The 24500-nt window shown below is 34.5% G+C and overlaps 1 protein-coding gene across 1 annotated transcript in view; it reads left to right on the plus strand.

Annotated features, from left to right (window-relative positions):
• LOC121389971 (AP-2 complex subunit mu) overlaps positions 1–24500 on the plus strand; it is a 43992-nt gene extending 19492 nt beyond the window's left edge. Inside the window, exons 5-12 of the mRNA XM_041521654.1 lie at positions 1587–1722; positions 3673–3817; positions 5071–5100; positions 12758–12892; positions 14134–14269; positions 14820–14917; positions 22075–22186; positions 22893–24500. Of these exons, the coding sequence (XP_041377588.1) occupies positions 1587–1722; positions 3673–3817; positions 5071–5100; positions 12758–12892; positions 14134–14269; positions 14820–14917; positions 22075–22186; positions 22893–23027 (927 nt within the window). The 3' untranslated portion in view covers positions 23028–24500. The remainder of the gene's footprint in view (positions 1–1586; positions 1723–3672; positions 3818–5070; positions 5101–12757; positions 12893–14133; positions 14270–14819; positions 14918–22074; positions 22187–22892) is intronic.

Below are 24500 nucleotides of genomic sequence, written 5' to 3' on the forward strand. Positions count from 1 at the left end.
ACATATTAGACTGTTTTTGCACTTTGTATTTTAAGTCTAGTATGTATATTTTTGTAACACCATATATTGTATCTAGCCAGCCTGACTGTGTACTTAATTTTGTTGTTACTATTTTTTAAATGCTAGTGTTAAGTTTATTCAGCACTTATAAATTAGAGTGTGTATTATTTATATTTTCTTTTGACATATTTATGCATGTTTTCGTGTATCTACAGTAGTCATTAGATGGTCATCACGAAAAATGCACTCAACTCTATCAGAGCATACAAAACTAAAACAGAAGTGATGTAGTTTTTAAAACATTTTGGTTTGCACAAACTGTATACATGATATGTGTACTTGTAGTTAAGCAGAACTGTTTCCTTCTGTTAATACTTTGTACAAATATCTTATGGATCTGTTTAATGCAGTTTGAATGCAGTTTAAAAAAAACCCAGCACAATTTTACTTAAATAGTTTATTTTAATTATAACTGTTTCATTGTTTTTGTTTTTTTAATGTTAATTAGCCATCATGGTTCAATGTGAAGCGAAAGATGGCATGTTGTATATTATTACTGGTAGAATACAATCATAACACTTTTTTTTATACTATTTACTCACAAATAAGTTAATATTTTAATATATAAAAACAAGTGGTATCACAGTTTCTGTGGAAATAAATGCAGAAAAAAGTTCTTATACTTAATACTTGCACACCAACTACATAATATGTATTAAATGCTGAGAATTGATATTCTCACAATGTATCATTTGATTTTGTTTGTACTGATGCATCATTACACATTTTAATTTATTTTCTACTATACGGGCAAATATGTTTGTGGGAAATTTCACACCAATCGTGGAATTATAATTTGATGTCAACTGAATACCCTGTAAGAATAAATCCCACTCTAATAGAGAAAGTCTTTGTTCATGCACAGTGAAGTTATTGCAGTTTTCCCACCAAATGAAAGACTGAGTCACATAATATCTATGGTTGAATGTTGATTTCTGGAAATAATAAATGATTTGTTGTCCAGTATTGAAATGATTGTAAATTGTGGATGATATTAAAGGAGTGAGAGTAAACACAGTATACCATACTTACATAGTTGGATGATCCTCATTGATCTATGATCATTAATGTATGTGTATATTAAGGAATTTGGTTATTTTCTTTTTTCTGCAGGTGTCGTAGAGAATTTATTTCCTGCTAAATCCCTCCTTTGAGGTGTCAGTTACAAAATATTTCCACAAAAAATGTTTCCCTTTGTGGTATATAAAAATGTATGCTGCTTTTATGTATTGACTCTGTATCACTGAACTGGATAGTTAGCATTGTCTCATTATTGGAGCTTGGCTTGGGTTAATGTATATTGGTAGAGACATGACACACAAAATGCTAGCTGGTGATTCTTCTTATTTCAAAGTCCTAGATGAGCTTAAATTGTCTTTAATATTTCCAGGTGCTGACTTTGTAAAACTATTACTCATTTAAGTGTTCCTCTTTGGGTACATTTAAAATCTTTGGATTCATTAAATTCAATATAACACTTCATGGATTTGTATCTACACTTGTACATGTATCTAATTCTTTTTCAGACTAAAGAAGAAACTTCTCAAATTACCTCTCAGGTGACAGGTCAGATTGGTTGGCGACGCGAGGGAATTAAATATCGCCGTAATGAGCTGTTCCTCGACGTGTTGGAGTCTGTCAATCTCCTCATGTCACCACAAGGTTTGTATCTGGCTTTTTCAGCATTTCACAAAAACTATTGCATGTATACGATTAATAAATGGGATGGTGAAATGTCATTTGTTAAACATGTATTTGGTCTGAAACTTCCTATAACAATATTGAGTAACTTGAGTAATGAACATCAAAATGTTGCAATTTAAAAAAAAAAATCATTATCAAAAGAAGGCAAGTACAATGTATATTTTACTGAATTCCTGTCCTTGTTCTTTGAGAAAAGTTCACAATAACTTTTTAAAACCCTGAAAAGTCTTTTTCTTGATTTTTACCTCTTGCAGTCATGATCCTACATGTATTTCAGTGTGATGTCTATATATATGGTATTAAACGTTTGTTTTTGAGGGTTGTGAGCATGTCCTTTTATTCAATCTGCACTCCCCATCTAACAACAGTTAGTTTGAGTAGTGTGATTTTTCACTTGTACACATTTTGAAGAATACAGTTTTGCGGTCTTCTGAGTTTTCAAGAGTGAAAGTCTGCGATGTTAGTGTTGTAAGAGTGTTCTTTATTTACAGGTCAGGTACTGAGTGAAAGTCTGCAGTGTTTGTGTTGTAAAGGTGTTCTTTATTTACAGGTCAGGTACTGAGTGAAAGTCTGCAGTGTTTGTGTATAAGGGTGTTCTTTATTTACAGGTCAGGTACTGAGTGAAAGTCTGCAGTGTTTGTGTTGTAAAGGTGTTCTTTATTTACAGGTCAGGTACTGAGTGAAAGTCTGCAGTATTTGTGTTGTAAAGGTGTTCTTTATTTACAGGTCAGGTACTGAGTGAAACTCTGCGGTGTTGATGTTGTAAAGTTGTCCTTTATTTACAGGTCAGGTACTGAGTAAAAGTCTGTGGTGTTCGTGTTGTAAAGGTGTTCTTTATTTACATGTCAGGTACTGAGTGAAAGTCTGCAGTGTTTGTGTTGTAAGGGTGTTCTTTATTTACAGGTCAGGTACTGAGTGAAAGTCTGCAGTGTTTGTGTTGTAAAGGTGTTCTTTATTTACAGGTCAGGTACTGAGTGAAAGTCTGCTGTGTGCGTGTTGTAAGAGTGTTCTTTATTTACAGGTCAGGTACTGAGTGAAAGTCTGCAGTGTTTGTGTTGTAAAGGTGTTCTTTATTTACAGGTCAGGTACTGAGTGAAAGTCTGCAGTGTTTGTGTTGTAAGGGTGTTCTTTATTTACAGGTCAGGTACTGAGTGAAAGTCTGCAGTGTTTGTGTTGTAAAGGTGTTCTTTATTTACAGGTCAGGTACTGAGTGAAAGTCTGCAGTGTTTGTGTTGTAAGGGTGTTCTTTATTTACAGGTCAGGTACTGAGTGAAAGTCTGCAGTGTTTGTGTTGTAAAGGTGTTCTTTATTTACAGGTCAGGTACTGAGTGAAAGTCTGCAGTTTTTGTGTTGTAAAGGTGTTCTTTATTTACAGGTCAGGTACTGAGTGAAAGTCTGCAGTGTTTTTGTTGTAAAAGTGTCCTTTATTTTCAGGTCAGGTACTGAGTGAAACTCTGCGGTGTTGATGTTGTAAAGTTGTCCTTTATTTACAGGTCAGGTACTGAGTAAAAGTCTGTGGTGTTCGTGTTGTAAAGGTGTTCTTTATTTACATGTCAGGTACTTAGTGAAAGTCTGCTGTGTGCGTGTTGTAAAGGTGTTCTTTATTTACAGGTCAGGTACTGAGTGAAAGTCTGCGGTGCACGTGTTGTAAAGGTGTGCTTTATTTACAAGTCAGGTACTGAGTGAAAGTCTGCGATGTTAGTGTTGTAAAGGTGTTCTTTATTTACAGGTCAGGTACTGAGTAAAAGTCTGCGATGTTAGTGTTGTAAAGGTGTGCTTTATTTACAGGTCAGGTACTGAGTAAAAGTCTGCGATGTTAGTGTTGTAAAGGTGTGCTTTATTTATACAGGTCTGGTACTGAGTGAACATCTACAGTGTTAGTGTTTGAAAGGTGTCCTTTATTTATAGGTCAGGTACTGAGTGCCCACGTTGCAGGCCGTATTGTGATGAAGAGCTATCTCAGTGGTATGCCCGAATGTAAGTTTGGCATCAACGACAAGCTTCTGATGGAGAGCAAGGGAAAGTCTAGTCTGGATGAAGCTGGGCGTGGCAGGTATGAGGCATAGTAGAACACACAGCTCACACTGAAAATTATTTACTTTTAACCATTTTTCATGTCTGTAAAATATTTCTTTGAAACATGTTTAAAAAGCAGGCATGATGGAGTAGATGGGGGCTGGGGGGCTCTAATTCTGAATCAAAAATATTATTGGTAGTAAATTTAAAGGCAGAGATTAATTTTACTTGTAGAATGCAGGAAATTACATTTCAGAACATCTAGTTTTCAAATTTTATGGGGGAACATACCCCCGAACACTCTAGAGCCTTTGCTTTGTGCCCTCAATCTCAATCAGCCCCCCAGTGTCTACTTGCTTCTGCTGTGCCTGAAAAGTGGCTAATTTAAACAAAGTATGTACCGGGTATACGTCAAATACTAAATGTTGTAGTCACTTAGTATAAAAATGAGCAATTGGCTAATGTGGCTATTGGCAGGAGAAGTAATGGTCAATAAGAATTTAAGCATGACAAAAATGATTGTTTCCTGTATAACAAATATTGTCTGCAAATACCTAAGTAAATTAACTTTTCAGTAGACATACAGAATAGTGAAATAAAGCTAATTGAACGTAAGTGATAAATTTGTAATTTCCAGTATATTCCCCAAGTTAAATTTCTGTATATATAGTATAAACCCAGCCTACATTAGTTTGTATTGTCCGGTCATTGTTTAAATGACAAAAGATTTGCTTGCACACTCATTAAAATAACAGGGCTAGCTCTAGGTGAGCAGAACATTTTGCCAAATTATCTATTAAACTTCAAAAATTGCACAAACCCAATCATTTTCAAAACAAAATATCAGTTATTACATGAAATTATTTTTCCATATTAAAATAAAATGTGCCAATTGTTTTTAAGATTTGCAACTGGTGAATTTGGTGAGTGGCAGAGCTAGCCCTGCTTTTTACATAATATATGTTTGCAATGCTTGCTCAGAAATATTAAGCATTTAAACAAAATTAAAATCTGTCTAAAACAAATTTGTGCACTGACATGTACATGTGCCTTTCTTCAATTTTGTATATATAAATGTGCATTCTTACAGGACTTGAAAATTCCAAGCCTGGTGTAAACAGGATTCCAGTAATGTGGCATTAGCTCATACAGTTTGTTAGTTTTTGTTTTTGAGTGGAAAGCTTTGAGAAAGACAGTAATGTAACAGTAAATACATGTTGAGCTACAGGGGTATATGTACCGGTACGTATTGTTGGCCAGTCATACAAATTTACCATTGTTTTGTTACAGCGATGGTTTTGGCTCAAAATCAAGCAAAGGGTAAGAGTAATTCATAACAGATTGAACCTCACAGTATTTACTTGGAGGTGGAAATGTGTGTCCAGATATAATTAATAATACAGTAACTTTTGTTAATGTGCACTTTATGTAAAAATAATCTTTATACTAATATCCCCCACCCCCTTCAAGTTTTTCACAGACAGATATTCTTTAGTTAGTCTTGTGATAAAACATTATCTTATTTTCAGACCATTGTACAGTCTGGAACAGGGTCACATCAGTGTGGTTGATTTTCAACCCCCTCCCCAATTTAATACCTTCTTGTTGGTGAAACTCTGTCATAGCTGCTATAACATTCATCTCTCATGAATGTGTATGTTTTAACAACTGAATGTTAGACATTTCAATCGGTTCTGTCCATTCATCCACCCATATTCCAGACAGCCATCCCATTAATAATAATATTTAAGATTATTACAGGGAACATTTTGTTTTCAAACTTTTGATTAGCGACATATCTTGTCAATTGAAAATTGATTGGAAACTATTTTTTAATGGTCTCTTAAACTTGCAAAGTAAATCGTGACGAGATACTGAACAAAATATTCCATGCTGTCTAAAATATTTATCCGAGTTAGACAGGATCGGGTGTATAGAAGGTCATGTTTTAAAACTCAGAAAATCGGGACAGGATTTCAATTTGTTCACGGTCTAGTTTAGACAAGTTTCAACTGTAATAATAATAATAACAGGGTAAGTAATAACACTGGATAAAATTTAGTTCTAGCCACTTTTTAGATATATATTTTTCTTGAACGTTATTCAAAAGTGGTTAATTTAAAGAATATTTTATTATTAAAAAACTAAATAATGTAGCATTTTGTATAAACATTACCAATAGCTAATTTGGCAATGGACAAGGTGAACCCTAAATAATAATAAGAAGAAAGTAACACATTCAATACAAATAGAGACTGCTCTTCCGTATCACATTCTCTAAGTTACATCATACATTTAACACAAATATACTAACATCCAAAAGAAACTTTACAAGACTTGAAATTGTATTATAGAAAGCCAACAAATTGTATGGTGGGACGATATGTCAGTATCATGAAGTTCAGTATCTAAATATCACAATACACTTTGTGATACTTGCAAGTTGTTTGTAAGGTAGTTTCTAAATTGGTTCTTCTTGATTAGCAAAAAAATTTATCAAATTATTCAAATTTATATATGTACAGTTTGTCAGTATAGTTAAGATATAAAGCAAATGAGGCATCATTTGAAAATTTACTCAACAACGAAAGTTTAGCAAATATCTTTTATGATGTCTAAATTTGCCATGGTTGAATAAACTTAAAAGAAAACCAGGTCCTCCCTGTTGTGTTAAGGCAAAGGTTGATGAGTTTATGTTGTTTATAAATGGTAAACATTTCAGATGTGAATACTAATTAATAAAAATAGGTTAATTTATAAATTTTATGCCATTAGCTAAACTTTCGTTGTTGAGTATAAATACCGGTAATATAAAATACAAACTAGGGGTTGTCTGTCATATAGTGTTTTTTTAAGTATATTCATCCATCCATCCATTCATCCCTTTCATAAAATGTTTGTCTCTTTTGTCCCTCTAAACATTGGAGTGCTCAGTGCATTATTTGGAAATTGACAATGATAATTTTTGTAAATTTTTGTCTGTGTGACACATATTTCCCCTCAAAATTATCATTTTAATAGAAAATATTTTGCTTCATTTAACTATCTGTGTGGTGTGTTGTACAGTGCACTGTTTAACCATAAACATCATGCATGTAACATAGGAAAGAATATTTTATATACACTTCATTTTGCTCATGTTAGAGCTACTAGATGGCTTGGTTTCTAACAGATGTTGTTGGCACTAATTTGTATTGTCTGAAATTAAGCACCACTTTTTCTCCCACTGTTTATTATTTCTGGTGTAATGTTTCACTATTATAACCATTTTATCTGAAAATGAATTCACTTAGTGTTAGTTATGATGAAAATAATTTTGTAGCAGCACATCTTACATGTATTTTATTTGATTAAATTTTTGTTTACTTTTCTGTATATTTAGTTGCATTTATTTTAGCAATTATATACTGTAGAAACCATTAAAATAGTCATTAAAGGAGGGTGGCCGCTCGGCACCACACCCTTCAAAATAAAACAAAGAATAAAAATAACTAAATAAATAATCAAAAAGCAAAACAAAAAACAAAAAAAGGGGGGGGGGGGGGGGGTAGTTTGATTACCATATTGTTGTGTGTTGGTAGACTTTGTGAAAAGACATACTCCGTATTTTGCCTACAAAAAAGTGCAAAAAGGTTTATAAAAAGACTCGTCTTTTAATTGAACCGAAAATGATAATTGATATCGGTCTGACATTCACGGGCAGTTCCGGTTTTGCTGGACCGATCAAAGTTTTAATATTATTATTTTTAATAAAGATTACAAGATGTACGAAAAACAATAAAGATGTTTGTAAAGTGATCTCCTAATGTCAGATACATTTTTGTTATTTCCATCTTCATCAAATGAATCGTTCGCTGTGATAAAATATCGCCAGCTGATAAAAAGTAGTTTTGTTTTTGTAAAGGCGGTGTATATATTATTTGGCACTCAAGAAAAATGATTTTAATGATAAACACTACCACTTCCGTTATTTTTATAAGCGTTCATATCCCCCCAAAATGAAAAGTTTACAATATTTTATAAAGAACTGCTGAATAAACAGAATAACAGAAAGTAAAAATCATCAGTTACAACCAATTATATTTGCAACTGAGGACAAAATATCAAACGATAGTTAGTGGAAACAAAAGACAGAATGACCGTTCTGATCACGTGACAAATTTGGCGCCAAATAAGAGGCTTTTTTTTATCAATCGGAGATTGCCGAATCCGTAAAAAATAAAATGTTTTCATTGCTTACATAAAATATAACTTTTATTGTGTCTATCAAACATACAAATGGATACAGATATTGGACAAAATAGAGGCTGTTAAAAATACTGTTAAATTACGTTACGGTAACTGTCGTAAATGTTTCGTCAATTTCTTTTTCGTACACAATGCAGCTTTTTTCCTTTGATGTCCAGTGTGCAGACTGATCATTGTTTTTTGTGTGGGAAAAAGTGTGCATTTGAAAATAGCGGAGATAGGTGCTGGAAAATAAAGAGGGGCGCTCAAAAATAAAGGAGGGCGGGGAACGTGAAAGGAGGGCGGCAAAATGGAATAGTGGGGCGGGGTGCCCCGCTTAAATGGAGCAGCGAGAACGCTGATAGTGTTGTCTGGTTGAGGAAAGCATTTATATTGCTTCAGTGTTATTATGTGTTGTTTTTAAGTTGGTACATTTTAGATTTCTGATGAAAGACACTTTATAATGCTACTTTTGATTTAAACAATATTTACTAGTATTTGACAAAAACATATTGGGATTGGTAGTCACTAATGCTGAATAATGCATGTACATGTAGCATTGTCTTGTAAAGCATACATGGCTAATACTTACACAGTACATGTAGCGTGTATGTCATATATATATGGAAAATTATATGACTAACAGTTTCCTGGCACGAGTCCTTTTGTAGCTGGTTTTTCTGAATTGATTTTCTTGAGACGAGCTTCGGAAAAACCATCTACAAAAGGACGAGAGCCAGACATATTTTCTAGTTCAATCAGTTCTATAATTTTAGTATAATTACATTGTATGATAAAATTCATTGCATTTTATTTTTGTACTGAGATGTCAATTCTTCTCTCGGCTGATATATATTATGTCACTAGAAAAAAAAGTTTGTTTTGTTTAACGACACCACTAGAACTAGGCTATTGGATGTCAAACATTTGGTAATTTTGACATATAGTCTTATTAGAGAGGAAACCCAGTACATTTTTCCATTAGTAGCAAGGAATCTTTTATATGCACCATCCCACAGACAGGATAGCACATACCACAACCTTTGATATACCAATCGTGGTGCACTGGCTGGAATGAGAAATAGCTCAGTGGGCCCACCGACAGGAATCGATCCCAGACCGACTGCACATCATGCAAGCGCCTTACGACTGGGCTACATTCTATCCCTTGTCACTAGAAGGAATACATGCAGTGTTACCATTGCTACCAGAATGACGTAATCGTCAGGTAGCAACAACGGCTGTCTACCTAAATGATGAGAGCAATTAACCATTGAAAATGACACAATACCATCTAGTGTCGTGTGCTGGATTGTTTTTCTAGCACAGCTGTCTGGCACCTCTACCACTTGATTGAACTAGAATTTAGTTTCTTGCCCACTGGATAGAATTAGCCAGCTTTTGCATGGTTCTAGATAAGCCTGACATCATAACTCATGTTTTACAACTACTGACGTCATAACTCATTTTTTTTCTTCAAAATTCTGTTGAATGACATATTCCTGAAGTTGCCATTTCACATTGGATCATTCTTTTAAAAATATTTAAGCAAATTAATATTTTTAATTTTATATTTATGGTTAAGTTGTTACATTTTATGTTGTTGCATAATGTGGACTATATGTTTTGGCATATGATTTTAATGAATTTGTAGGTGAAATGGTTATGAATTGTTCAAGAATAAACAAACAGTAGCTTACAAAATTAATATTTTGTTACCGTAATTAAATGGGCAGAAAAAGAATCAATTACCGTTGTACGGTAAAAACGAGGCCCTCACAATAAACATTTTGTCCCTCAGGTTGGAATGGCCGTATCTACACCTTAAAACAGTGATAGATTATATTAATACCCAATGTCATGTAATAGTCCATATTTAATGTACTCCTGTTGTATGGTTCAAGTGCTTCAGTTGACAGCTGTTTAAAGGGACATTCCTGAGTTTGCTGCATTGTAAGATGTATCCAACTTATAAAATATTTCTACGATTAAACTTACATATTAAATATATTTTTTTGTTTAGAATGTCAGTGTCTGTATATTCAGTGTGTTTCTGGTCATCTTAATATTTGTAAGAAGCACAAACTCGATTTTGTCTTCAAATAATTTCGTACGTACGAATTTTTTTTTTTTTTAAAGTCCGAACCAAAATGTTAACAACTACCAAAAATTGCTCTCCTACCTTTATTTTTCGTTAGATTTTACTCACATTTTGTCCAGACAGAAATCTAGGAAAAACCATTGCAATGACATAGATTCCACATACTAGATGATAACCATGTCACCAATATCGACTTTGCTGAGATCGCATTGGGCAAAAAGCATGTAATTTTGTGCCGGCTGCCATTTTGACTTTTTATGGAATATTCTCCAAGAGGGGTGAAAGGATATGACTTAATCTAGCAACGTCATAACATGTTATGATATAAAAGCAAATGTGATGACGTCATATTAATTTTTAGAATTATTTTTTGTTTGTTTAAATATACCACTAAAGATCATTGATTTTATATTAATTATGTCACGTACTTTGGAGGCTTTCACCCCTCTTGAAGAATATTCCATAAAAAAGCAAAATGGCAGACGGCTGAAAACTGCATGTATTTTGCCCTATGCTATCTCAGCAAAGTTGATACTGGCGACATCGTTAGTCTCATATGCTGTGTCACTTTAATGGTTTTTTCACAACTTGTGTGTGGACAAAATTTGGGTGAAATGTAACAGTAATTAAAGGTAGGAGAGTAATTTTTTGTAGTTGTTAACAATTTGGTTCAGACAGTAGTAAATAAAATGAAATTTAACCTAGTACAAATATTAGAACGATCAGAAACACGTTTTAATATACAGCCACTAATATTTTATGCTGAAAAATATATTTGATATGTAACTACAATCGTTAAAAAGTCTCTGTTAGTCGATAACATCTTAAAAATTGCAGCAAACTCGGGAATGTCCCTTTAAGAGTCTCGGGGTGTCTGTAAAACTTATGTCACGGGAGTTCGCTAGCATAATCAGATTATAGCACTGCATGAAAACACCTGTCTGTTCTTTAATGAAAATCACAAATGAATCCACTACTTTTATAAACCCTTCAAAGTCATTTGTTTTTTTTGTCCAGTGTCCGGCTGTTTTTTGTGTACAGATACCTGTGACTTGAAAATAAATTAAAACATTTGATATCATCTAGTTTTTATAGCCATGTACATAAAATAAAGTCCTGTATTTATTCATTACTGTTTGACGTGTATGTGCACAGACACATGTACATTGCTGCCTGTAGTATACAGAATAATGTAGCTAAATGTCTGTGATTTGAATAACCATTTGTTGTTGGATGAAATTTGCATGTTTCGTTTTTTAACTGAACTACTTATTAATATAAATACATGCATATGCATACATAAGGAACAGATTCATTTTATGAATCGTGCTGATGAATATATTTTTGTTGTGCTCTTATTCCAATGTACAAATTATATGGTTATGTAATACATGTATGTACAGGAGCAATATTATTTATTTAAACAATCACGCAAGAAAATTCATTTTTGTTTTCCACTGACTGTAATGATTCAACATACAACACTGTCATTAACACTATTTTTATGTAGCACAATCTTATATGCAAACCATATTCTGTCCGCTACAGGGGTATGTTTTAGCCAAAAAGATATCTCTAGTCTAACAGCACATGGGACAGATATTGAATGGATAACATTTTCACATGCAGAAAAACACTGGTTTCTATGCATTTGTTTTATGCCTTCACCACCCCCACCACCATCCCCTAACTCCCCCCCCAAAAACCCAACTGGTTACAGTATTCTTTTGACAAAGATGATTTATTTTTATCAATGCTTATGCAAAATGACTTGCAAAAATTAAGCTTGTTTGCACCATTCCAATGATAGCCAAGTGAACAAGATAGTGTATTATTACCCATATGGGCTAAAATATCCAGGGATGATTGCACAATGTGCATATTGCTTCTACAGCCACTTCTGATTACACAAATGTACAATCTACAAACATTTCTGTTTGACTCAATTGTTTCATAAATATGAAATGATGTATTTTCGGTTCCGTCCTATGTGATCATGGGAACCCATTGGAAACTGTTTTTAAAAAATAATTATTTATATGTTATTTTTGTTGAGTAGTCGTATTCATATCATAATCATGGGAAACAAAATTTTGGTTCTGTGATTTTAGCAACACATTACCAGAAATGATTGTTACCGTAAAATCCGAAGCAGTAGCTTTAATGGCATAGAAAAATAAATATGTTCTAATGCATTATTATGTTGTGTAAACATTTGGATGTAAAAAGAATGCTGTTATGCCATGACCTCACTTACATTACAAAATGTTATGAGCGTATGTTTAAGTGCCGTATTAGCTGATTGGTTTTCCATAGACAGCAGAGGGGTTTTTAGATTAAAAACCTGCATCTATTTTTGTTTCTTCTTGATCACTTACCATGAATACGATTTGTTTTAAAGTTGAGTTACAGTGTGTTACTTAGAGGTAACCAGGTGGGAATACCAGGGTTCTACGTTAATACTCCTATAGGACAAGTGGCTGACAAGTTTTACTTGTTCAGTCTGAAATATGCTTATCCATCCCAAATGTTCTTGTTGAAAGACTCTAGCAATATTTAGGAAGCATCCACCAGATTATGAAAAACCAGTGAAACATATCTCAGCATCAAATTTAGTCGGGCTAATGGAGTGAAGTTCTTGTTTTTCAGTACTCACTTTGGTGGTGGCAAGACATCAATTGCTATTGATGACTGTCAGTTTCACCAGTGTGTAAAACTGAGCAAGTTTGAGACGGAGCACAGTATCAGCTTTATACCACCAGACGGCGAATACGAACTCATGAGGTTTGTCACTCTACTCTTCAGGTTTAAACTAACATAGATAGAGTTTATGGTGTTTGTTTTTCTTTTAAAATTTCATTGTAACATACATTCTAATGCAATCTGTCAGATTCATAAACATTTTTATAGTTATTACATGTATATAGAACAAATTGTTTAAAAAAAAGTTAAATATTTTCAGCTGAAACACATTATAGTTTAATAACTCTTATTACCTGTATATTTATACTGTGTTTTAACCTGAGTTAAATATAACCAAGGTTAAATCTGTGTTGATCTACAAAACGCATTAAAATAAATACCGGTTAAAACATCTGGCCTTTGACATCATTGCATTTTAAAATTGCTTGATGATGTATTAGTGGTGCTCCATTTTCTTAAGTGAAGAAAACATTGTTCTTCTTTATCATCAGTATATTTCTCTTTAGTTTATCGTTTAGATTTTTAGTTTTCGCAGTTTTAATGATCTATTACAAGAGGAAGTTAAGAAGTAACCACCACAACTGCTATATATAGACACTTCAATTTAACCTGGGTTATTCATCTACACAGGAACATAAAAGTAGAGCTAAAGTTGACCCAGATAAAAGCGGAGTCTGACCCTGGTACGATTGCAGAGTTAAAATAACCTGGGGTTTTTCTCTCACAATGTAGGTACTTAACTCCGGTTAAAAACAAATTGTATAGGTCACACAGTCTCTTGAATTTCCCATGTACAAATTTTAAAATTCAACCTATACTTCATTGATGTTCAAGGTGCTTGACTGTGATCGATTAGTTGTCTCATGGTCTTGACTGTGATCGATTAGTTGTCTCATGGTCTTGACTGTGATCGATTAGTTGTCTCATGGTCTTGACTGTGATCGTTTAGTTGTCTCATGGTCTTGACTGTGATCGATTAGTTGTCTCATGGTCTTGCAGGTGATAAAAACCCCACCCAGAGGATTGATTTTTTGATCACACCAAGCTTTTTATTTCTATTAAAACATTTAAAAAATGTTTTCATCTTGTAACATTTTATTAAATTGATAGGGAGTAATATTTTGACAGATACTGGTAGTGCCTAATGTAAAAATAATTACAATGCTGACAAGAATAATTTTCATTGCCAAGCAATACATGTTTTTTTCAGTATTATTTTTGGTGTGCAAATACTTTACACACTCTGAATATTAATTATTTTGAATGAAGATAGGATGTGTATGTTATATGATAACTAATTATATTCTGTTCTTTTTAAACAGATATCGAACAACCAAGGATATTAGTTTGCCATTCCGAGTTATTCCTCTTGTTCGTGAGGTTGGCCGCCATAAGATGGAGGTGAAAGTTGTAGTGAAGTCAAACTTCAAGCCATCACTCCTAGCACAGAAAGTGGAGGTTTGTAAACCATATCATTCTGATCATCTTCACATATAACTGTATATTTGATAGATTTAGTAATAAAACTTAACTATTTCACTTATAGTAAGAAGTTACTAGTTTATAGTAGTGTTATTAAAAGGGAACAGCATCTAAGGTCGATGACAGTCACTCTTGTGATTGGTTAATTATATTCTTTTTCCGGGATTAAATGAAAATAACACCTGGAAAGCTAATGACGTCATTAGATAAACACATTCTTTATTGGGTTTTTCATGTCCCAGCCAGTATCCCACGACTGGTATACAACGATCATAGTATGTGCTGTCTTGTATGTGGGAAAGATCCCTTGCTGCTAATGGGGAAAATGTAGCAAAAACTTTTCGTTAAAAAGTAATTTAACCACAGATATGTATAAAATAATACTGTTGAAGTGTTGTTTTTATGTATACATTATGCATGCCATCTTCACTTAGCACCAAGATATTTGTAACAAAAGATGTTATTAAACAGTATTGGTAATGAACAATATTATTATCACAGTGGTATATGCTTTGTATCTACACAGGTACGCATTCCAACCCCACTGAACACCAGTGGTGTACAGGTGATCTGTATGAAGGGCAAGGCCAAGTATAAAGCCAGCGAGAACGCCATTGTATGGAAGTAAGTGCTGTGTCACTAAGTCAAGATGTTGGTCTACTCCAGTCGGAAGGAATTGGCATATGTGGATCGACAGATATAAACACACATGATAGATGCTACTAATAACAAGTCAATGGAAATGATACAGTGCATTGTTGTCCTTATGTATTTCAAAACAAGTCAAGAATCAGTGATACGATAAAACAACTGTTTGTCCAGAAATATAGTAATGGGCATCATTGATTCTACCGAATTTATTTGTTCTACAATACGTAAAGACAACAATGCACTGTTATCATTTCCACTGGCTTGTCATTAGTGACATCTGCCATGTGCACTAGCTCTTAAAAGGTTTCACTGAACAAGTGGTAAATATTCTGGGTTGTGCAAAATGTCTGGTAGGTGCCACTGTGGTCCAAATACTGAATTCAGGGCAGTAAAGACCTCCTTCAAGTATGATGAACAGGCATTTATGCCCTAGGTGTCGGCGCAGCTTGAGAATACCACACGTATTGACATTGTTTGGGATGTCAGTTAAAAACACAAATGAAAAGCAAAGGTTTGTGTAGATGAGTTCTTCCAACTGCAGGTATGCCAATGAACTGGAAACATTTGTTATTCATGGACAAAACTAATACAGAATTGTTAAGCTACTTGTCAAACCATACTACCCTTTTACAAATAGAGACCAAGGAAGAGAATGCAACTGGTGGGCACAATGTGTTTTGCTCTTTGACATCAACTAACTTGGCAGCCCTAATGCAATGGTCATACGAGGAAGTCAACACCTGTCTGTTTTTGTTTATAGCATATGCTGTCAAGAGTAACTACAAGAAACATTTGGTGCATACAGTTGATACTAATGTAGTGGTGGCGATAACAACAATAAACAGCATATAGCTTTATGAACTGTGGATGGTGTTTGGTACTGCTGGAAATTTCATGTTCATAGCAATGCATGAAATACATGTAGCTGCTGCCTTTGGCCCAAGGAAATCTGTCACTTCTCCAATGTTCCACATTTTACACCCTGTGACAGTGTGTCTTTATTTGCAGATATAGGAAAGAAGACTGCTTGGTTAACCCTGAAATCACTGAATTATTTGAAGAGCTAGTGCACATGACAGTGCTATTAGTGACAAGTCGATGGAAATGAAAATTCTAATTCACTTTGCATATAACGTTAAATTTGATTGGCTAATCAAATCCATTTTCAGCAGTAAAACCAGCATTAACGTATCGGAAATGTGGAGGATTCCCCAAGAGCCCATTTACATATTCATATGCTGCTTATCGCTCATTAGTTGGACTACATACTTTAGAAACATTTCTGTTGAATCTTTTCTGAAGCAAAATGCATGTTGCTCTAAATTTTATGACGTAAATAGAGGATAATAAACGAGTTACCAGTTATAATCAATTTATGTCCCGAGTGAAATAATTTCACTCGGACATAAATTTGATAATAACTGGTACCGAGTTTGTTATTCTATTTATTACTTCAGCTATTTTTTCTTTGAAAGCCTTTATTTTCGACACACATGCAGAAGGCCAACCTGTATAGAAACGATGAAAACCACTTTACGTACTGTTGTGAGAATTGCTATAATTGTAATTTAATCACGTTTATAGATAATTTTCAAAAACAAAAGTTCTCTTTATTCTGCTACAAAATCTATAATGAAGTGCATTAAAATGACATTTTGTTATGAATTTAACACCAAAAACAGAGCCGTAAACACAAACTCTTTAAACTACATGACGTCATTGTATGTCTTTGCCAATTCCTGATGACGTTATATTTAGTACCGACAAGGTCATTGGTTTGTAAGTGTCAAATTGTCCAATTCTAATGTCCGTTAGACCAGTGCAGAATATTTCTCACTGATAAAATATGGAAAATATTTTCAGTTATGAGTGACCGCTGGGGTAATAAATGCTGTTTGAAAACGTTTGTGTGACGTCACGTGTGTGACAGACAGGAATTCCAAAGTAAGTAAAGGCAACTGTGCCAAATTATGAATCTGTCGAGCACCAGTACATATTGTCCTGATAAATATTCGGAATAAGTGTGGTTAGCATTGTTTGTTAATAAAATAATAAAATACAATGATGAGGACAAAAGTGTACATTGTTTTGGGGTTGTTTTGTTTTGTCCTACTCTTTTTAAAATCTAGCTTGTGCTCCCCCCACCCACCAACACTGTGGCCCTCTCACTAGAGATTGTGCCTCCACACTCCAGATATTGTTCCTATGGCCCTGGTTCAGCAAGTCTGTAGTACTAGTATCTACTTGTATACAATAGATGAACATTTATTTAACACACAAATCATTGACGTTAGCTAAACTAAACTTAAGTGATAAGAGTCTTAGACATGAGATTATACAAATACCTGTATCATGTATTTACTATTACCATATTATAATAATGTTAGGTACTTTTATTATCACTTCATGACTTTTTTTTAAATTCAAAAATATAGTTACATTGCACTTTTTTTTATAAATACAGTAGAATCTCATTGGCTTGAACGCTCAAAGGGTCGAACCTACCGGTATTCTCGAACCAAGAACAAAGTCCCGATTTTTCTCTCTATTAAACCCCTTTATTTTGGTGCTGATTGGTCGAATACCCCTAGGGTCGAACAGAAGCTTTCTCTCGAACCAGTTTATTGGTCCGAACTGTAAAATTAAACATATTTAGCTCGAACGGCTACGTCTATCCGAAGAAATATAAAAAATAATTTACGTATAATTTTTTCGTCGACCCTTTCACGCTTATCGTGTTGTTTATTTAGCACCTGTCGATAATTATCTTTCAGGTACAGACAATTGTAATGCGATAATCGTTAGATGAATAACCTTGCAAGTAAAATCCAATCAACTCATGAGTCAATCAGACCATCTCGCCCAGCCAGTTTTAGGGAAACATGCGAGGTTGTCCGAATGATTTGTGTGTTACAGAAGCACCCGACAACGGCCGAATGCATGGTTCGAACTACCCGATGGGTCGAACAGACTTTGATGCACCGACAGTGTTCGAGCCAATGAGATTCTACTGTATACAGATTTAATTAATTATAATATATAATCCTTCTTTGTCAGAACTTGATAGAAAGTATGTTGCCTTCATATCCGTCTTTTGAAGGAAAAGTTTGCCTGGTGCTCCATCAACTTGTCTTTGTGCCCTAATTTTTGTTATTAAATTGAAGGCAACACTTGCCATGCCCCCCAAAAATTAAAATTCGACCCCTGGAAAAGGTCCTTCGTAAATAAACTGTATCGATAAACTTGCATGCATTAATGAAATGTGGGCCATACTAGTGTGGCTGCTGGAATATGTATCTGTCTCCTGATCCACAGTTGCCAATTCCTTTTGACTGGGTATAGACCAACATCTTGCCAATTCCTTTTCACTGAATGGCAGGCTCTCTGAACCACCATCAAAATTGTGTTATGAACTGATATACTGTGATAAGAATGGATGTTGTGGGCTCTGCAAATGTTCAGAAGCAGTGTTAAAAGATGCCCTACTCTGTGTCAGTTCAGGAGATTTCTAGGTGTAGGCACGTGCTTAAGCAGATCTTCAAACTGATTGTATAGTGTTAGGTGCCGAATTACAATATGTTTGTGTTGGTAGTTTTCATTTATACCTGTATGTACATCATCAGTTATTCTTGCATCATAGTAATGTCAGTTTAATAAATGTAACTCAAATAATTTGTCAGTCAGAAGGCCATAGAAATTATGTTTATGCTTGGTTAAATCGGGGACCGCTCTATAGTCCAAAAGTTCAATGGTCCGAAGATTCAATAGTCTGAAGGTTCGGTAGTCTGAAGGTTCGGTAGTCTGAAGGTTCGGTAGTCTGAAGGTTCATTGATTTGAAACACTGTACTCCGTTTATTGAAATCCAACAGTTAAAAATGCTGTATACGGTTACCATGTTGTAACATCGATTACTAAATCAAAATGCAGGCATAACTGCACTTTTACGTCTTGCGAATTGAATAGTAGTTTTTTGACGATATCCGTTGTTAGTGAAGACGAACAAGTGTAATAAAGGTGCAATGTAGGGTCCGCATTGGTATTCAACATTATAACATGGAAACCGGATATAGGAGCTTTAACTGTTGGATTTTAATAAAGTTATTTTAATTAAATACCGACATTTCCTTTTTGTTAATTCATGTATTATACTACTGACCTATCCAGGTGTGGCATGTATTATACTACTGGCCTATCCAGGTGTGGCTTATGTTTTCAAATATCCACTCTTAAAAGAGGCATTCTTTTTGTTATATTATTTATATAATTATAGATTAATAGCATTATCACCAAGCGTTTAAATTGTGACCACTGTAGAATGTTCTTGGATAAACAGAAAATACTACATGAATGATCATTACAAAACGTTTTTGCTTCAGAGTTGCTTCAAACCGTACCTAAGGAGCCAACATTGGCGTTGTCTGGGGAGGGGGACTATGCTATCTCCAAGCACACCTCTTCTTTGTTTTTCAAACCACGTTATTTATGTTTGTCTGTCGCCCTATTAATAAGGGGCCCGGTTGTAGCTCAGTGGTACAGCACTCTCTTGATGCACGACCGATCCCTGTCAGTGGGTTATTTTTCATTCCAGCCAGTGCTCCAGTACTGGTGTAACAAAGGCCATGGTATGTAATATCCTGTCTTTGGGGTGGTACATATAAAAACTGCTTTGCTGCTAATCGAAAAGAGTAACCCATGAAGTGGCGACATCAGGATTCCTTTCTCAATAGCTGTGTATCCGACGCCATATAACCATAAATAAAATGTTTTGAGTGTGTCATTATATAAAACATTACCTTCCTTCCTTCCCTATTAAGAGTCAAAAACAATGTCCCTGTAGGCCTATTTTGGATTTTGTATACCAGTCACGAGATTGATATTACGCTAATTGAATATTTCGTATTATTATGTTTGAGGCTATTGAATGTCAAACATTTGATAATCAGAGGAAACTCGCTACATTGTTCTTAATGCAGCAAGGGATCTTCTGTATGCACTTTCCCACAGAGAGGAAAGCGGAAAGCACATACCACTGCCTTTGACCAGTTGTGGTGCACTGGTTCGAATCCAGTCAGTTGATATGATCCATCGAGGTGCTTCGATCATGCGACGCAGACCTCAGGCGAGCACTCAACAATAGAACTTAAAGTGACAGACCCTAGTTTTTAAACACTACGACGCAATGTTCACTATTAAAGCCATTTTTGGTAATTTAAATTACATTTTATTATTTAGATTATTCACTTTTATATACCTAAAGTGGTTGTTGTCATCCGGGATATGGTTATCCAGGTTTTAGTAAAATCCCAAAATAAATTTTTCATAATTCTAAAAACGCATGTCTATAATGTTTATCGAGACAATCTCTAGTTATTTTTTGACGGTATTTTCATGTTTAAGCCCCAATCACACTGTCGGGTATTGAGGGCTAGGTATTACTACGTTGTTAAAATGTAGTAAAATGGCAATATACATAGTAAAACGTATTACATACGTCTATATACGTAACGATAATTGCTCCAGCCATGTTTGTTTTGAACATGTTCAAAATAAGCATGGGTTTTCGATATATGTAGAATATACCAAACGCGGCAAAAATTTGGCAATCTGTAGGGGTGGGAAAGTAGTAATACCTAGCCCTCAATACCTGACAGTGTGACTGGGGCTTTAAACACTACAAACTTTAGCTTCTCTGTGTTATAAATGTGTTGCATGTTTGTAGATTAACTAAACTTAGTGTCCATTTATACGTGCTGAAACTAGGGCCTGCACCTTTATTTTGAACCAAATTATATATGGCGCTTGCGTTTACGTAATATACACTGTTGACTTACAAGTACGTCATCTGATGAACAGGAATCGACGTGTGTAGCCTTAATCTCAGACAGTGGTTGGTTTGGATTGATATTTAAGAAGCCAATCAGATGTCTTTAAATTGATATCCAACATGTATCATATCTTTGTGTGATAACATCTTACGCTGTTGCCTAAAACATTTTACACATAGTTATGCTTGGTGATCACTATAAAGAATTCACATTTGTTTAGTGCATTTGGCACTGTTCTTTTGCCATTCTTCGTGATTATAGTTAGGTTTCAAGGGCAGATTATGGGGGTTTACCAGTTGCATGGAACTCGACCCTGGCTAAAAAAACCCCAACCCCACCATGTAGATCTAAATTGATGTCGATGTGTGTAGCATCTCGTCCCCTCATTCATGCTCAACAATTGAAAAAAAAAGTCTGCCTACCTACCCCTAACCCCCAATGTTACTGAAAACATGATAGTTTCCTTTCCTTAAATTATAAAAATTTACATATTGTTTCAGAAACCCCCCTTACCTAAAGCATAATCCGCCACTGGGTCTATAAACCTTCGGACTACTGAACCTTCGGAACATTGACCCTTCGGACTATAGAGCTGTAACCTCAACCAGTTAAATCTGGATATTGGCAGCCATTTTGAATTAGATTTTTTTACTGCCTTTGAAGTTATTTATGATATTTACATTCTATAAAAATTTGTATCAAATTAACATAGGTTTCCAACCTTAAACTGAACTAATCCATCTGCTAGCAAAACAAAAAATGGATACAATAGGTAGTAAAAGGTTCTTTTTATGACAGAATATGAAATTTGGTGGCCATTTTGAATTTTGGAGGCCATCTTAAAATTGTTAACAGTTCATTTATACGTTTGTTAAACATATTGAAATAAGTTTGCTAACTTAAACTGCATTTATTAATCTGATAGAAGGCTACATGGCATCTACAATAGACAAAAATAGTCTTCACATATAGTAACATTCAAAATGGCCACCAAGGTCAATATATGTGACCTTTAAGATGGGTCCTGATCTTAAAATTATCACTATGGTACTCATTGTGCCACATTTCATGCTTGTACCATAAAATGCACAAAACCCTCTATATTAAAGTTTCTCTGCTACACTATTATGCTATGCATAATTTAATATTAAAATATCAACAACAACATTTGGTACAGTACCGGGTAACCCACTTTCAATTCTGATTTGATTGATGTATGTTTGGGGGTTTTTGTATTTTGTGGTGTAAGATTTATGGCTATAACTCTGAGACAGATTGTAAATGTTGTACTTGATGTTATTACAGGATTAAGAGGATGGGAGGAATGAAAGAGTGTCAGCTTAGTGCAGAGATAGAACTCCTCAACACCAGTGACAAGAAGAAGTGGACTCGACCACCCATATCCATGAACTTTGAGGTAAAGTTATTGGTCAAACAGGAGTCAAGGTTACCCATATCTATGAACTTTGAGGTAAAGTTATTGGTCAAACAGGAGTCAAGGTTACCCATATCTATGAACTTTGAAGAAAAGTTATTGGTCAAACAGGAGTCTAGGTTACCCGTATCTATGAACTTTGAGGTAAAGTTATCATCAGGAGTCAAGGTTACCCATATCAATGAACTTTGAGGTAAAGTTATTGGTCAAACAGGAGTCAAGGTTACCCATATCTATGAACTTTGAGGTAAAGTTATCGGTCAAACAGGAGTCTAGGTTACCCATATCTATGAACTTTGAAGAAAAGTTATCAGGAGTCAAGGTTACCCATATCCATGAACTTTGAGGTAAAGTTATCAGTCCAACCGGAGTCAAGGTTACCCATATCTATGAACTGTCAAACTGGAGATATGGTTAGCAGAATCTGATAAAACTTTGAAGTAAAATTATTTGTCAAACAGGAGCCATGGTTACTAATATCCCTGAGCTTTTCGGTAGTTTCTTATATGCCTGTGTAAGACATCAGTTTTGTTTTGAACATGTGTTGGAAGATCACTTCTGAAGCTTGTTCGGAGCACATCATTTCTTTCTATGATACTATGATGTCATTAACTTACATGCTTCAACCTACAAAAAATCATTCAGGTTGATTTGTTTTGTTCATTTTGTTTTTGTTTATTTTTGGCAGGTTCCCTTTGCACCATCTGGTTTCAAAGTTCGTTACTTGAAGGTATTTGAATCAAAGATGAACTACAGTGACCACGATGTTATCAAGTGGGTGCGATACATTGGACGCAGTGGGCTGTATGAAACGAGATGCTGAGGAGATTAAATCACATTAGCTGTAGACAAGCATAAATGGACCTTGTGTTATTTCACAAAAAGTGCTCCTGTTGTAACTGTTCGAGTTTAGCGTACAAATTGTTGTCAAGATTTATTTATAATATTACAGTTGTAAACGTGTTTAAATTTGGGTCCATGTTATGATGAAGATTGTTAGGAACACTGTTTGACAGTAACTTTGTTCGACAAAGTTGGTTTGTATTTAGATTGGTCAAACTCACTGTGGTGTATTTTGATTTGTTAAAAAAGGAAGACAGTTTATTATTAATTGCATGGGATAGAAACAATATTACTGTTAGTCTATTATGTGTACTAGTAATTGTACAAGTTAATATGTTGGTGCATGTCAAGAACACTAGGTACTTAGATTAGGTACAGCAAGTTATGTAGAACATTGACAGTGTAAAATGAGTAGGTTGTTGTGAGAACACGAGTATTATGATTCTCAACTAGTGTACATTTCATTTATTCTTATTTTCGTGCTTATATCCAATTAAGGTTCAAGTTCGCTGTTCTGGGCACACCTAGGCAATCTGGGCTGTCTGTCCAGAACAGTGAGTGAGAGAGAGAGAAGCCAGTGTAGCCTTACACCTTCCCAGTGAGTTGTTAAGCTCACTCTACGTGGGTGCCAGTACTGGGAGGCGAACCCAGGATCTGCTAGCCTTGAGTCTGATGGTTTAACCACTACACCACTGAGACCAGTACTAGTGGATAACACTCTCATCCTTACTTACTGCTTTGGCCCCAGACAGGACTTATGTGACAAACATTACATGTTCCCATTGTAAAATGTCACCTCAAATTATTTATGTATTCAATTATAATTACATTCCAAATGTTAATGGGTTAGATTTTGAAAACCTTAGGCTAATGTTACAGATTAGCAGCAAAGGATTTTTTAAGTGCACCTTTTACATAAGTGTATCTCTAACAAGTAAAAATAAAAGCACCCTAAATATTTAACTTCATGTTATTAGCTTTCCTGTTTTAAATATAACTTGTTAGTGAATTTTTACAGAAATATAAACACGTCGCATAACATTGAGGATTTTATGAAGAAACTTTACTATAAACTTTATAATTAGATTGCATATTTCTCATTTGGATTATACTGACGGTTGACTTTGAATTTCTGGGGCGTTCTCGTTTCTACTAGTAAATATATTGGTAACTGGCAGCTGAGCACATTCAGCTTTGATAATTTGCTCGATAATTGAAACAAATTGTCCGTCCTGACAACAAAATCTAATTATTTGTTTAAATAACATGTATGAAGCATTAATAAATTCATTTATCCCACAATCACTGTATTCATGGTCAAGATATAACTAGATAAATCTCTATATTTTTGGGTCACATGACATAAGCCCGACTCGACTAGAGTATTTCAGACTAAATTTTCAATAAACATACTCTTTAAATCATTTGTTTTAATACAGTAAATGCAAATAAA

The sequence above is a fragment of the Gigantopelta aegis genome, chromosome 15 (genome assembly GCF_016097555.1).
Source record: "Gigantopelta aegis isolate Gae_Host chromosome 15, Gae_host_genome, whole genome shotgun sequence".
Classification (NCBI taxonomy): Eukaryota; Metazoa; Mollusca; class Gastropoda; order Neomphalida; family Peltospiridae; genus Gigantopelta; species Gigantopelta aegis.